Genomic DNA, 15,999 nt, shown 5'->3' with positions numbered 1-15,999 from the left:
ACAGTCTTTTTAGTCTTCTAGAAACCTCTGCTATCACATGACAATATATGAAAGACACTTTTCTAAACACACCTCTTGATCAGTGAAGATCTCAATGAAGTTCTGGAAGGAGAAGGACCCTGACTGAAGAATGAGTTCTCCTGTGTTTTCAAAGCACTGTCCAGTTAGTACAAGGAGCTTGTGTCTTGCAGCATCTGTGATCATTAAGCGCACCTAGAGTGAAGGAAAAAAATACATCAATAATGGGAGTTACCATGTGTCTCTATATTCCACTGAGAACATGCAATTTATCTCTCCTAATTTAAAACATGTTTGGCACCAGAGTCTCCCAGGTCTGTGGAAACATTATCAAGTTATAGTGCTGTTTACAAAAGACAATGAGAAAGGTGCAAAAGGGAAAAAAGGAGGGAGGGACAAGAAGCAATTAGAAGGTCTGATGAACAAACCAAATTAATGACATGGAAAAAGGAGCAAAGAGCAGAACAGAACAAAATTTGAATGAAAAAAATAGTATTTTCAATGAACAAACATATTTCTTGTATAACTCTAGGTGAATTTTAATAGCACGGTATCAAGACAGCCTCGGTAAGCTGTGTCCTACATGCTAATGAGGGACAACTGCATGTGTCAGACTCAGTTTTAGGAAGGCTGCTCTTCTTCTCCCAGAGTACAGCATTATTTGCAATTCAGTTGTGAAAATGTTGCTGACAAGTAACAGCTACATATCACACATAGAAGTGTCATATTTAGACTGTCATTCTGTAGTAAACTCAGTCATCTAGAAAGTTAAGGGATGATTCTGCTTCATTCCATAATCATAAACTTGAACTTCAAGCACTCATGTCCCTCATTAGCACCATTTACACCCCATAATGTCACTAACTATGGACAACCTAAGTTTTTTTAAGTGTGCCAACCCAAGACCTTTTTCAATATACAGTAGTAAATTAAGCGCATGCCTGATGGCACAAATGAGCTTGCTACTGAGAAATAACCTTCTTCTGCATTTTGAAATAACTCCTAACTATTTTGAAGTAGATGCTCATTACTTTACTTGACCCTCACTACAGCTACTAATAATTCCTGTTTTCCCCCAGGGGGAGATTTACTTGCATGCTAAGAGAAATCCATGTATTCAGTATACTTTTGCTGGCTGAGTTGAACTTAAATTTAAGAACAAAACAGAACAAAACCTGTTGAGTAAATTTTTTGCAAATACTTCAAAAGTCTTGTCCAACACTGAAAAATCAATTCAGCCTACGGTAAGGTATGAATTTCAAGTGCACTAATTCCTCTATTTAAGGAGGAATTAAGTTAAACCACAATAGTGATTCCAGAACAAGGCTATCCACGTATTAAACTAAATGAGCAGAGTCCATCTGGAGCAACTCCTCATGATATTGCATCCAAGCTACATCTCCATGGAGATGACATAATCACCTCAGCTCTCCTAGCAAACTATTCTTTCAAATTTTTATATTGATTGTGAAGCAACCCAGAAATAATTCCTGCTCACACCAGGGAGGCTGAGCCAGGAAGGCTCGACCTGAATCTCTGCTGAACAGCTCACGTTTTCAGTAAAAGTAGAAAAGAGGCACTGAAGACTATGTATCTGAAAGAAGATCCCACTGTACCACATTTTCATTGTTACTTTATTAAATAAGTGACCCTGATGCTGAGTACCAGAAAGTTCCTTTAATTAAATGCAAGACTAATGTTGCTCTGTCATTAATTGCACTAAATAATTAATAAATTCAGCAATACCCTTGCTGGAACGAGTGCATCTATTTCTATTTTAGACAAAAATACAGATAAGTGCAGCCAGCTGTCTGATGCGTGTTGCTCAAATCTTGTCTGTTTTAGCTGTATTAAAACCATAAAAGAACTGGTTTCCTCTTTTATGTTTTCACTCATTGCTGGCAGCAGTGCTGGGCAGTCTGCCAACTTATGTGTAAACTCACCACGTTTTCCAACAGCAAAATTATTTTCTGACTTGTAAATCACTGATATGTGACTGTCACATAATTCCCCTTCAACCTATTTTATTAATTGATGGTGAAATAAGTTCTGCAGAGCTAGTAAACTCTGGCAAGAAAAAAGTAAATAAATGCTTGCAGATTACAGAGCATAATGTATGATACACATGGAAAACCTTCAAGACACACATCAACTCTGTGTCTGGGTATAAGCAAGGCTTCCCAAAGGACTACCAGAAATTCATCTCCTGATTTCAGGACCACTCCATTTCAGAAGAAATACTGCAGGATCACGATTCTGTTCAGCTTTAGACGTGGCTGAAGTCCCAAATGTTTGAAGGAAGACAACAGCAAGATGTAGCCTCAGAAAAAACGGAGATAAAAATGGAGCATGAGAGGAACGTCAGCAGATCAGCAGTTTCCCAGACTTGGTACAGTCACAGGATTGTTAGAGCAACAGGGTGGGGTCTTAAGAAGGAAGCAACTGTTTGTAGGGGTTTCAGAAACTTGTTTTCTTTGGGAAACTACAGTCTCTCTCCCTTTGGGCCTCTCTCTTCTGGGCTTTCATTTTAGCTTTTGACAGAACATGACAGGAGCTCTGGGCAGAACCATGTTCAGGTTACCACCAGTATGGCTATTACCAGCCAGATCAGCAGGAATTTATTTGAATATAATTTTCTTTCGTTTTTCCTGAATGGATAAATTCAAGTTTCTCTTTTGGTGAAGTCAGAGCTTCATGGTATATCACTGTCTCCCCTGATGCAACCCAGAAATCTCTTGATACATGAAACTAAGTTTTCTATTTGCCATAATGGGCAGAGCATGTCTATTCCAACCTCCAATTTAATTCTCCTGTCTCCTTCTTACTGTCTTTTTCTGGCTTGCATCCAGTCAGAGTCTTGCTTAGCCAGCCAAGGTAAATCTCAGCTTGTAACTTCTGGCTGTGACCAGTTTGGCAAGATGAAAGCAAAGTAACCTAGCCAAACATCTTCCAGAGCCAAAGAAGTAAAGCCAGGGTTCAGAAGGCATTAATAGGCCTCCGACTGTGTTCTTCCATGTCATCCATTAAAGGTACGATAAGCAACAGAGACAGAAACACCATTTCCCTACTTTTGGCAGTTCCTTTGGCTCTTCCCTCTCTACACTCACACTCACACACACACACACACTAGAGCTTTTTACTCTGAATGTCCGAGTGTATTAAGAGCTGCTACCCAGCTGACCCTCTTGCTCCTTACCAAGTACCTCTAATACCTTGTAAGAGATTTTCATGCATAATTTTTTAGCGAATGAGTTGCCATTAACTGAAGTGACTTAGTTACTTAAACTTTTACAATCTCAGAAACTTCATTTGTTTCTGAGTCCTTCCTCCTATTTGTGTTTAATATCACTCCAGGTTGGTAACAAAACAGATTTTTCACTATGTACTACAAGCAGAGCCACTTCATTTCTCAACAGAAATGGTACTATATCAGTGCTTCCCAGCAAGGATAGCAGAGCAATTATCCCTAATTTTTCAACCTTCAGTCTCACTAGCTAGATTTGTCAATTTTGTCTTTCAGCTATATGCTCTGTTCTTTGACTCTGCTGCAGTAAGTTCATAAGGAATTGGCAGTCCTCTTCTGGGGCACTCCCCAGAGTCTATTGATCATGTCACATGCTTTTTGAAGCACAGATAGATCAACCTAGAGCTACTACCACCGAGCTAGTAATTCTTCTCAAAGACCTAAATTTGTGTCCCAGCACCTTTGGGCACTTTTTTCCATGTGTAAAATAAGCATCCAGAGCTACCAAACAGTGGAGGAGCTGAAGAAAAGCAGATGCAGTTTCACCACAGCTGCCTCCACTTCATCAAGAAGGGAATTTGGTGCATTATGAGAAAAGGAATGCTGGGATTAGAGGTTTGTTTCTGTCCTATGCCTCTAATGTTTTGTTAGGAGTCTGGGAAACGAGGGAGAAAAATCAAGGGATGGCTGATGTTTTTCATGATATTTGCTCCTCACATGTCCTTTCATCCACAGTTAGCACCTGCTCTTAGTCTGCTAAGACTTAGAAACACAGTATTGGCGTTTTTCAGTTACTAAGCTGGAAGGCAGTAGCTGATACTCAAGAATCATCTCAACTACACCTGCTTCACTACTCTCATCCTGTTCACTTAATGGAGCTTTTATGACGCATCCAATGAAGTTTTTCTGACTTACCTCAGTACTAACTGCTTCATCTGAGGGATTGATCAGGACTACAGTTTCTAAGACATCACTTCTGTGGTGAAGAATCTTCTGACCTGCAAGCACAGAGAGAAAAAAAAAAAAAAAAAAAAGAAATTCAACCAACATGGTTTAAACCAGCACTTCCCAATGACCTTGTTGTATGTCCCGCTGTGCGACAGCTTTCTGGTCACCCAGAGCAGTGCACACCGGCCACAGCAACTGCTGTGCTGCTCACCTCTTCAGAAACACCTGTAGCATGTGGTCCTGTGGGTCAGAAACACTGCTCAGGAAAATTCAAGGTAATAAAAACAAACTGGCAACAGCACCAGGTCCTGCCCCTTCCCCATGGACAGAGTAGTCCCTGTAACTCACTTTGGTCCCACAGAGCTGGTGCAATCAGGGACTGAAGCATTGGCCCTGTATTTTCACGGAGGTATCTACACCACAGATACAGCTGAGATTACTCAGTCCTGTAACATGCCCAGGTGGTTTTAAATGAGCTTTTGCAGGAACTATTAGCAGTTTAGCTACAGAAGCAGGAAAGTCAGCCCAGGCTGCAAACTTCCCCTGCAAGAAGCAAAGTGTAGCTTGGTGCTGCCCACCATGGCTAACGTGCACAATTTGTGAGACAAGCAAAGGAGCCCAGGGGTGTCCCTGCTGCCCACCACCACCAGCACTGTTCCACATGGCATCACGCACACCGTGGGAGTGCTCCTGAGCCAGGCAGCACCCCATGCAGACCCCAGGTCTCTGGCCGCACCAGACAAACGAGGTGAAAGCTGGGACCTGCCCTGCCGAAACTCCTCTTTCAGCCTTCTGCTAATATTGATTAACATCAGGGCACTGCGAGATATTCCCTGTGGGGATGGTCAGACAATTGCCACGCTGTCCTGCCTCATCTTCCTGCTGCTTACAAAAACCGTAGCACGCAATGTTAGGCAACAAGAGTGAATGGGCGTACAAATAACAGCTAGCTCGTGAATGAATAACGTCTGGGCAAGTTTGCAGCAGCTTCGCAGCCCACTGGCTTTCATACTTAGTAGTTAGTCTGTCTCTGTATTTAATGGTGATATTCATTTGACTGGGAGTGGATGCCAGAAAAACACAACAGGACTCTTGACATTTTTTTTTTCTTATGTTAATTGGCAAGTTCTTATCAGGGTCTCTTTCTGTGAGAACTGCAGTGAGATTAATTAGCAGCCGTATTGTCATTCAGAAATCCAGACTGGTAATTAGTCCAAAAAAACAGAAGAGCTGTCCCTTCTGAGCAAACTGCTCGGTGCAATATTAATCAATTAAAATAATTAACTGCGCTTAAAAGGAAGTAGAAGGGACACAGAACAAGTCACCTATTTGCCAGCTTAGAAAAACTCCCCTGTAAAGAGCCGTAAAATAGCGAGCCCGAGAACGGCCACGCTGAAAGATCTCCGCATTCCTGACAGCGCCAGGCGGTGTGGGGCCAGCCTGGGAGGGTGGGCAGCCAGCCTTTCCCACACCGCCCCCCACCCGGGGCAGCCCCGGTGCTGCCCCGGGCCCTTCCCCGGGCAGCCCCCCACAGGCAGCGAGCCCTGCCTGCGCCCGTGATGCCCTCCTTCTCCTCGCTCTGCCCGCACCGCTCCTGCCCTCCTGCTCCTCCGCCTCCTCGCCCACGGAGTTCGCAATGTGCTGCGTCTTTCGCTGCTGCTCTGAGGAAGCTCTGCATTTATAAGTGTAAGAGTTTACAACCAAATGATAGAAAACGAAGGAGAAAGGAAAAAAAATAATGTTCTCAAGTAAAATATAAGACGGGGTTGTAGTCTACTCTCTTGTGCATGACAGTGCCTACAGACTTGTGGATAATAACCTAATTTGTTTGAAGAAACCTAGTTTTCTTAACCTATATGCTTTTTGCTGTACTTCTTGAAAGAAGGAGACAGAGTGTACATGACGAAAGGGGAGGAGAGCAGGTCTCCCTCTCCCACACCCAGTTCTGGCATTACCCTTCGTAATTCAATTTATTTTTATAGCTCTGCTTCCTTGTCTAACAGGAATTCATATAAAAGGCTACATTTAATAAAACATCAAGATGGCTCCTTCAGAAGATGCTCTGTGATCTGATATTTTAGTTATTCAGCAGATTTCCCTCAAATTGAGAAATCAGGCAGAGTCATCGTATCTAATCTTCACTGTTGGTAACGAAACAAAAGAAATCGTCACTTTTTATTTGCCACAAAAACTTCTCACTTCATAGTTAGTGACATTTCTGGGTATAGGTGGCTGGAAAGGCTTGGTGTATTTTAATTCCTACTCATACACTGGTTATTGATATCCACGCATAGTAATATCTTAAAAGCTTTAGTTCTTGTTGCCTTTATATCCATAAGCAAGAGCTGGATGACTGAACCAGCTATGGATTTCAGATACGTGATGGGGCTTGGAGACAAGGTGGGGGAAGAGAGGAGGGGTTTTACACTCCCATTTCTGTGCATCCAAACACTAAAGGTCAAAACATGGGCAAATCAGACACTCTTTTACATTTATTTAATTTGGTAGAAGAAAATATGTCTTTAGCAAAACCAGAAGTAATAAATAGCCTGAGGAACACAACAAAGGTCTTTCTTTGTCACTGAACAAGAGGTCAGATGAAGCACAGTCTTTGAGCTACTAAGCTGAAAGACAGTATTGGGGTTTATAAGTCAGTATGCTGGAAAGCAATAACGAATGTGAAAGAACTGTCTCAAGTGCATCCGTTTCAGATTTACCATGTCTGATAAAGGTTATCGGAAGGTTATCGTATCTCTTGCACATGATATATTTAAAGCAATAAATTCCTTTGGAAAAAAAAAGAAGTTTTTTGCCTAGCCACAGTAATGCATTAACTTATACGCTTTAAATAACTTCAAACTGCTCATTGTTTCACCTTCTTTTTCTAGTGGGGACTCTGAATTTGTCCTCCAAAAAAGACATGTTAAACTTGTGCTCAGCATGGTTGTTCTGTTATCAACAGTGTATTTACAGTTCTGGATGACTGGTCATCTGATGGTTGTTCTGTCTTATACTAACTGAGTAAATCTATTTTTCAATGTTTTCACACAGAGCTAATTGGGCATAAATTGTCAAATATTGTTGTAATTGTGACCAGTCCTCAAACCTCCCCACTGTCAACCTGGAGACACTACATTGCAACAATGACTCCAGACCACATCCTTGCAGCTAAACTGTGGCAGTGTGGTCTGCATGATGGGGTAGTGAGGTGGACTGTGAATTGGTTGAAGGAAAGAAGTCAGAGAGATGTGGTCAATGAGACAGAGTCTAGTTGGAGGCCTGTATCTAGTGGAGTCCCTCAGGGGTCAGTACTGGGACCAGTAATATTCAATATATTCATCAATGACCTGGACAAGGGAACAGAGTGCACTGTCAGTGAGTTTGCTGATGACACAAAACTGGGAAGAGTGGCTGACACGCCAGAAGGCCGTGCTGCCATTCAGGGGGACCTGGACAGGCTGGAGAGCTGGGTGGGGAGAAATTCAATGAAATACAACAAGGGCAAGTGTAGAGTCTTGCATCTGGGAAAGACCAACCCCACGTACCAGTATGGGCTGGGAACTGAGCTGTTAGAGAGTAGGGGAAAGGGGCCTGGGGGTCCTGGTGGACAGCGGGGTGGCCATGAGCCAGCGATGTGCCCTCGTGGCCAAGAAGGCCAGTGGCATCCTGGCGTGTATGGGAAGGGCTGTGGTCAGTAGGTCGAGAGAGGTTCTCCTCCCCCTCCACTCTGCCCTGGTGAGACTGCATCTGGAATAGTGTGTCCAGTTCTGGGCCCCTCAGTTCAAGAAGGACAGGGAACTGCTTGAAAGAGTCCAGCACAGAGCCACAGAGATGATGAAGAAGATGGAACATCTTCCCTTACAACGAAAGGCTGAGGAGCTGGGTCTCTTTAGCTTGGAGAAGAGGAGACTGAGGGGTGACCTCATCAATGTTTATAAATATGTAAAGGGTGAGTGTCAGGAGGATGGAGCTGGGCTCTTCTCGGTGATGGCCAATGACAGGACAAAGGGCAACGGGTGCAAGCTGGAGCATGGGAGGTTCCACAGTAACATAAGGAAAAACTTTTTCACTGTGAGGGTGACAGAGCACTGGAACAGGCTGCCCAGAGAGGTTGTGGAGTCTCCTTCTCTGGAGACGTTCAAAACCCACCTGGATGTGTTCCTTTGTGATCTACTCCAGGTGGTCCTGCTCTGGTAGCGGGGCTGGACTAGATGATCTTTCGAGGTCCCTTCCAACCCATAACATTCTGTGATTCTCTGATTCCATGTGAGATACCCTTTTATAGTAGATTATTAATTATCTGAAGAAATATTGTGCAAATGATATGGAGCACTCCATCCCCTTCCCTTTCTTCATTCAGGCGGGGCCACCAGAGCACATTAAGTTTCCTGCTGACCTACTGCAAGCTGGAGAAATACGTAACTTACTTACATACAGCTTACAACAGTAAGCAAGGTAGTGGGTTTTACAGAGTTGCCAAAGCAAATTTTAATGTTGTAAGGATCTGGAGTTCTGTATATACAAGTAAAAAGAGAATGATTTGCAGACTTGACGGAGAAATGGCTGTATAATGTCCAGGCACTGGACTATGAGAGCAGAACTTCAGAAGGTCCCGTCCAGGCATGCTCTGAAAGCCCTGCAGGTGATGTCAAGGGCTGCAGAAGCTAATCAGTCAGTCTTGTAACTAGCTGACATGATGGAGAGTGCATAACACAGACATAACTCCATTTATGACAGAGAAGAAAGATTCACTGCCTCCAGGGCTCAATACAGCCCAATGACTTCTTAAATTTAAGCTGGGTGCAAGGAAGGTAATTTTTTCCAGCAAGAACTCTTATATATGTACGAATATCAGAGTACTTTACACATTTCTAGGTGAAAAGAAAATCCATACCTGCTAGGATGCTGAGTTGGTGTGACAGCTGCGAACATAAAGTCAGCTCTGCTAACATTGCTGAGCCCTCTGATGGTGACAAAGATTTGGAAGAGTGACACTGACTGCAAAGTGTGACTGTTTTCCTTGTAATTGTTTAAACCTGCTTGCTCTGAACACAATAGTTAGTTCAGATTCATATCTAATGTTACGTGTTTTTTATAGAGAATCATGCATTGTCTCTGCAAAGTTACATTAATCTTTCTTGCATCTGATCTGCTGGAATATTGAACTATGTTGTGACTCTGCAGGAGGCATAAATCCCTGGTTCATCTTCTCCCTCTCCCTGCATAAATGGAATTCATATTCGAGATTCATATGGTTCAGCTCCAGCCTGGTGATAGCTGAAACTTTTTTCCTACTCACATCTGACTTGCAACTACTTATTAACTACAAGTCCTAAGGGCAATGTCCTGCAGCATATTGTATTTTAGGATTTTTATGTTCATGATTGTTTAATGAAATAAGGCTAGTTGCATATAATTTAATTTTAGTTCTTGGATAAGTATTTATCAGCCAGATCTCATGTGGGTTTATACTTCTAGGTGGTAATAGAGCCCTGAATGTGGAAGGCTAGACAGAAGATGATGATGCAGCCTGAACAGCAAGATTCAGCCTCCAGTTACTGTACACGAACCCAGTCCACCAGTCATTGCTCAGGACTCTTGAACAGCAGTGAGGGAAAGCAAGCTGACCTGTTTGCACCAATGCTCATAGCTAGATTCATATCTTCTGCCTCAAACTTTAATCTGTAATACTTGCAGATTTATGAACTGAGCTGTGCTAGCTACAAGTCATTGCAGGAAACTTCACTGCTTTGCAATCCATTCCCACTGAAATCTCCTGAAGTAAATTCAAGGCATTAAATCGTGTTTTCACACACCCTGTTGATCAACTGACTAATTGTATCAACTTTTCACACTAAATATTGATTTCTTGCACTATATGCCAACTTCATGTGACATCTCATTTGCTGTCAAAATACAGCCATTTATCAAGTGGAAGCAAACTGCTGGCCTTTCACTCCTATCTGTTACTATCAGGGGCAAATTATTACCCTCAACTGTCATTCCTCACCTTCAGAAACAGTATTTTTCATGTAATTCTTGATGTTTTACAATTTCAGGGCCCTATGAAGGACTGCTAATGCACTAAAAATCTCTTCTGAACAAAGTAGTACTACAAAAAGTACTCTGAAAAAGAAGTTGAGACAAATCAATAACACTGTAACAACAAAAGTTTCTATGTTATATTTTTAATGCCTAGTAAAATAAGTTTATATCCCAAAAAAGGGATATGCCACAAAAACTAAATCAATACCCAATGGATTTCATTACCAATTTCACTGAGACTCTGGACAGGATTGAAATTTAAAATCAAGATGGCTGAAGACCTCAATAAAATCAGAGTCAAAGAGAACAAGAATACACCTCCTGTTTGTATACTGAACTTGCAACAGTAGTGGAATCCAGTGCTCCTGATAAATGGGCTCACCTTTGACTTAGCTTAAGAAAATAATATATATTCAGTAGTCAGTCAACAGCACCACTCTGTTCACAGAATCACACAGAATCACAGAATGTTAGGGGTTGGAAGGGGCCTTGAAAGATCAATGAGTTCAGCTGCAAGTTACTGCTATCAAGTATTAAAACCCACTACCAACACAAAAAAGACAAGCCTCTTCTTGAAGTGAGTGACTGCCTTTGGAATACTTCTTTGATTAGGAAACTAAACATTCCTTATCCCTCCTATGATAACTAATTATTCCCAATACTGAGGATTTCTTATTTCTGGGGGATCTACCCAATATCCTAACCAGTTTTTGGAGAGAGAGTGGGTCCCTGGCAGCAGTCTTTGCTTTCCCATTTGATGCCAAATTGTTGCTGTAGTCAGGCATGGCTGTCTCTGAACTCTGCCATTTCTGTTCTTTCATAGACCTGTGTCGTTTACAATCCACGTGGTGGATAAAGCACAAATCCCAGAAGACTTGCCCACCACTATTTGGCAGCACTGTAATTTCAGTCAGAAAATGGCAAGCAAAGGACATAAATCTGAACCAGCACAGGTGAATTATGCTTTGCAGACAGGTGAGTGCACTTTATGACCCTACTCCAAGAAATGATCTCCTGTAATTATAGGAAGGAAAAAAAAAAGAGTGTTTAGAGAGCTGCACAGTTTTAATACCTGGGCAGAAAGAGAGGGAAGAGCAATGGCTGTTTACCAGAGGGCCATGCAATGTCCCTAGTTATGAGAACTGCCTTGTTCAATAGCAAAGCTGTAGTCAGTGTGGCTTTGAGAAGCCAACACCCCTTCCCAAGTGTCTAACATGGGCTTTCACCAACAATTCATTTACCTGAATCACCATCTCCCTCAGGAATCACTCTTTGAACCTTGAAATGAGAGGTTGCAGAGACAGCTAGAAGACTGCTGCACTCATCAACATGGAAATCTTCATATGTACCTTTATGTCTTATTCTTCAATTGTTATGCCCTTAAAGACCTTTTATATAAATTATGTAGTCTTTTCCATTATTTTCAAGGCAATATGTAGCATTATTTATGCTCCACATAAACAAAACTTACAATCTTCCTACAAATTTTTCATAGTTTAGAGTGGCTTCCTGAAATGCATATTTTAATCTAGTGTAGGAATATTTTCATATATTGACTTTGTAGATTAAAACTCTAGAGACACTGTGATTTCTGAACAACTACTTCCAGAACGAACATTATCTTTAGAATACATCTGATAGGTGTGAAAGGATTTTAACCTCATAAAATAGAGATAGGGAAACAATTTCCAAGGTCATACAGAAGCAGAAACCTGAATCTTTAGAAGCCAACCAGAGTCCTGCATCTATACAATCCTTTTGTATGTTCTGCAAGGTACATCACTATGTTGTGCATTAGAAAATACTGAATACTTAAAAAGGTATGCATAATGGATTATTTTTTTAGGTGGACCCCCTAAGTCACCTTTAACTACTTCCCAGAGCCGAAATTCTTCCATAAACCACTTTCCCGGATATTAAGACATCATTTATTTCCTGAATACTATTTAACAAATAATAATGTTACCACTGCAGACCTTGAAACTCTAGCTACAAACGGCAATTGAAAACAGAAGCCAACACCCACTGAAATTTGTGAGAAATCTGTCCGGGACTATCTAGGCAAAAGCAAAGCAATTTACTATTTTCCTCTCTCAGTTTTTGTATTTCATAAGCTTGAGGCAGGCAGGTAGGCAAATGTAAGATTCTCCAAGCAGTTGTCTTGAGTCACACATCTCCTTTACAAGTAATAATCTTAAAAAGCTGTTAGTAGCAAGTTAGCAAATTAATGGCACATATACTACGGTCAGCCCTTTATTTTTAGGCTATAGTCCTTTCATTGTCTCACATTAGTGTCTCTCCTATCCTTAAATCTTAAATGCACAGAAAATGGCAAGGGCAGATCTATGACACACTGCAGAACTGATCTGTGGATCTGGAGCTTTAGTTTTCAGCTGCACAGCACATTGCCTGGGTACTGCATAGAAACAGGCAGCCAACACGCTCCACAATGGGAGATTGCAGTGATGCAGAGCTGATTCATCAGTCCGGAAGGTCAATGAAAGTCCTCATCTGAGCCTGCATTTGGGAGTATTACTACCTAAGGAAAAGAAAGAGAGCTTCACAACTTCCAAGCTCTTCCAAAACCCACCTTCTCTGTCTAGAATGAAATAAATTTCTTCTTTTAAAGCCACTGGAAAATATCTCAGACCCAGAAACTAAAATAATCCTGAGCAGAGCAGACCTTTTCCCAGTATAATTTATTTGCAATAGTCTCCACAATGTGGTATTTTAACTTTGTTCAGTTATTCAGAAAAGGAATCTCTCTTTCACATCCCAATTCGGTGTTAACTGTCAAATAGCCAAATAAAATCTTATTTGAGAAAAATACTACTTCTTTCTCAATACCTTTGTGGCTCATTACCTCACACTCCACTCACTGTTTATTGAACAGCACCATGTATCCTAATCACAGGACTGGTTAGAAGCTTAAGTGTTCTTTTGTTATACCAAGGGCCTGATACATTCACATTACAAACAAAACCATTTACTGGGCTGTTAAAAGATGACAAGCAAATTTGTGCATTAAAGGAAAAGTGCTTGGGACCTTTTCCAAGGGCTGCTTTTTATGGGAAATAAATATCAGATTTACTTTAATAACTTCTTATAACAAAATATGATTGTGCCAATCTGCATTAAACCACATAGTGTCTAACTCAAATCCAAGTGCACTCCATAGGAAAATTGCCACTGAGCTCTATGAGGAATGGAAAAGGTTCTCTGATTATAAATATCTGCTGTTGAAAACACGATAGGGAACATCAGCATCATGTTTCTCCTTAATGGAATTTAAGCAAGTAGCCAAGATCCTTCCTGTGTTTAAAAAAAAAACCAACAAAACAACAAAACCAACCTCAGTTAAACGTACTTATTTCCTTTCAAATGTTGCCATTGCTAAAACCATCTTTTTACATCCTTCTATTTTGCTTCTCTGTGCTGCAGTGCCTGGCTGTACAATTCTGCCCTCACCAACCCGACTGCCAGGGAGGGGAAGTTTGCTAAGAGTTTTTTACTTTTCTCTGCAGCACACTGTGCAGATGCTTTCTTGCACTTCACTGCAACTCCCAGCTTCATATGGAAAATGGAGCACAGCAGCATTAGGGAAAAGATGATGTAAATGCAAAATGTGCAGTAAAGGGATAAATACTGAAATGAGTATTTCAGAAGTCTGCCCTTCCTCTTCCCAGACACCTCTACCTAAATACTTTTTTAGTCTTTTACTCCCTCCCTTTAGGGAGAAGTCTCTGAATTTTGATTAATTCAGAATGTCTCTGTTAATGTCTCCAAATTGCCACTAATGGGTTTTCATCTCTATGGCAGCTGAAGCCAAACCCAAAGCTCCAATTAAAACCCTCTGGGGGATATTTCTGGTCTTGGGGTCATTACTGCATATGCCACTTAGTTTTAAGTTCATCTGCCATCTCTGTGGAAAGGCAGACAAGTCAATACAATCTATAGGGGTTTCACACATGGGGAACCCATTCTTTCCCTCAAGCACATTTTCTTTGACGTGTATTTATTAAAATTTCTCAGTTTATATGTAATTTCTACCCTTCCTCCTAGTTCAGATCAGAGAAGGATTTCATTGCCTTGGCAGTCACTGAATAATGAATGACAGATCTGTTTGCAAGCACTAAGGGCTGTCGCAGGGAGCCTTGCACTCAAGATTAAATACTTAACTTTTCAGTATGTAACACTATTTACAGTTGAATCTCCCTACAGTTTGGCAATCAATTAAGTTTTCTTGGGAAAAAACCCACAGTTTATAACCTACCCTTGATACTTGTACTGTAACGTTTAGTGTACAATAAAAATCCCAGGTTGTTTGCCAAAATACCTCCTTAAACATAATTTACCTAGTGGTGCTCTTTGAAGAAAAGTTCTTCACAAGTAATATCACAGCTTTATTGCTGTTTCCTGAACAAGTCACACAACTATAATAGCTGTGTTACAGTGGAAAAGTTGTATTTTTGAATACTTGGGTTTGTGTGCTTTAGAAACTTGTTCAGTATTATTACTACCAACTAATTTAATGGCTATGGTGTATCCCTGAGCCTCTTCAACCACTGCAAAACCTAACAAGATGCTCTGTTTCTAAGCCTTGAATGAGAACTCGGTTTAAGCTTTTCTCCTGGCAACCATCCTGCTTCCCAGCTCCATAGAACAACTTGCCCAAAGCCTTTGTTTTGCTTTACATATAGTCAGCAAAAAAAGCCATGACGATAAGCAGTGTTGCTAATCAATTTCTGGACATGAATTCACTGTCTCATTCTAGCAGCAACTGCTTTCCTGGTGTGAAAGAGCACAGCAACTGTTCTACCCAGAGGCAGAGATCTTGCTCTGCCAAGACAGAAACTCACTTGAAAGCCTCAAAACACCTTCAGTCCTCCAATTCTTTACTGGATGTGTGCAATTCTCCTCTGTGATGGGTTTATGCAAGTTGCAAACGTAATATGAAATCAATTGCCTCTGCATACAATATAGGAAAGTACTATTAATTGATTCCAGGTTTTACAAAGAAGAAAATGAGAAGGAGCACCTGCCAGCTAGATGTTTCAGCACAAAAGGGAACATTCTTTTGGCTTTCATTTCTGGAATTAAAACAAGTCATAAAGTAGTCCCTCCACCCTTTGGCCTTAAATTTTCTGATGATGTGCTCCTGATGATGTACAACAAATTGGACTACATTATAAGGCTGCTATCCTGTAATTAGAACATCAAAAACAGGGAGGGAGGGAAAAAACATCAAGTATCTTCAGAAAATACACACTCATATCCAAATATTATCTTGAAAAGTCAATGTTTTTTGATACCTAAACTCTAAAATTTAACAAAGCAATTACCCTAATCAGTGGTGGAAACTGTAGTATCAAAAAGCAATGTATGAACAACAAATAGTGATAGCTCATATCCACTGATACGAGAAAAAAAAAATCCACTAACAAAAGTCAAAGAGCTTGGAAATTAGAAATCAATGGACTAGCAAGTAAGAAAAGCAAAAAGCTGTCCCTCCGCATGACAAAGTGGGCAGACTCCAGAGGCCACTCAAGAGTCTAGCTTGGATTATTTTTTTTTTCTTTACTAGCCTTGTACACTCTCCCTGCATCAGCTTCTGTATGGAAAAACAAGTGAGGAATAGATTTAGTTCTGAAAACACCTATTTTAATCTTCAAGTGATTGAGTTACTATTTCTGATACCCTTTTGTACTCCCAGTCTTCATCCTAGGAAGAAGCAGATTTCCCCA

The 15,999-nt window shown here is 41.0% G+C and overlaps 1 protein-coding gene across 3 annotated transcripts in view; it reads right to left on the bottom strand.

The window, feature by feature from the left end:
- The window catches only part of MAP1B (microtubule associated protein 1B), a 66,224-nt gene that overhangs the window by 14,385 nt on the left and 35,840 nt on the right, over nt 1-15,999 (bottom strand). For all 3 annotated transcript variants that reach the window (XM_086479253.1, XM_086479254.1, XM_086479255.1), the window contains exons 3-4: nt 4,178-4,260; nt 73-213 (exon numbers count right to left, since the gene is read on the bottom strand). In XM_086479253.1, coding sequence (XP_086335379.1) covers nt 73-213; nt 4,178-4,260 — 224 coding nt within the window. The remainder of the gene's footprint in view (nt 1-72; nt 214-4,177; nt 4,261-15,999) is intronic.

This window comes from Leptosomus discolor, chromosome Z (genome assembly GCF_034619465.1).
Source record: "Leptosomus discolor isolate bLepDis1 chromosome Z, bLepDis1.hap2, whole genome shotgun sequence".
In the NCBI taxonomy this organism is placed as follows: Eukaryota; Metazoa; Chordata; class Aves; order Leptosomiformes; family Leptosomidae; genus Leptosomus; species Leptosomus discolor.
The sequence above is the reverse complement of the archived record's forward strand: the minus strand, read 5'-3'. Positions and strand labels throughout refer to the sequence as shown.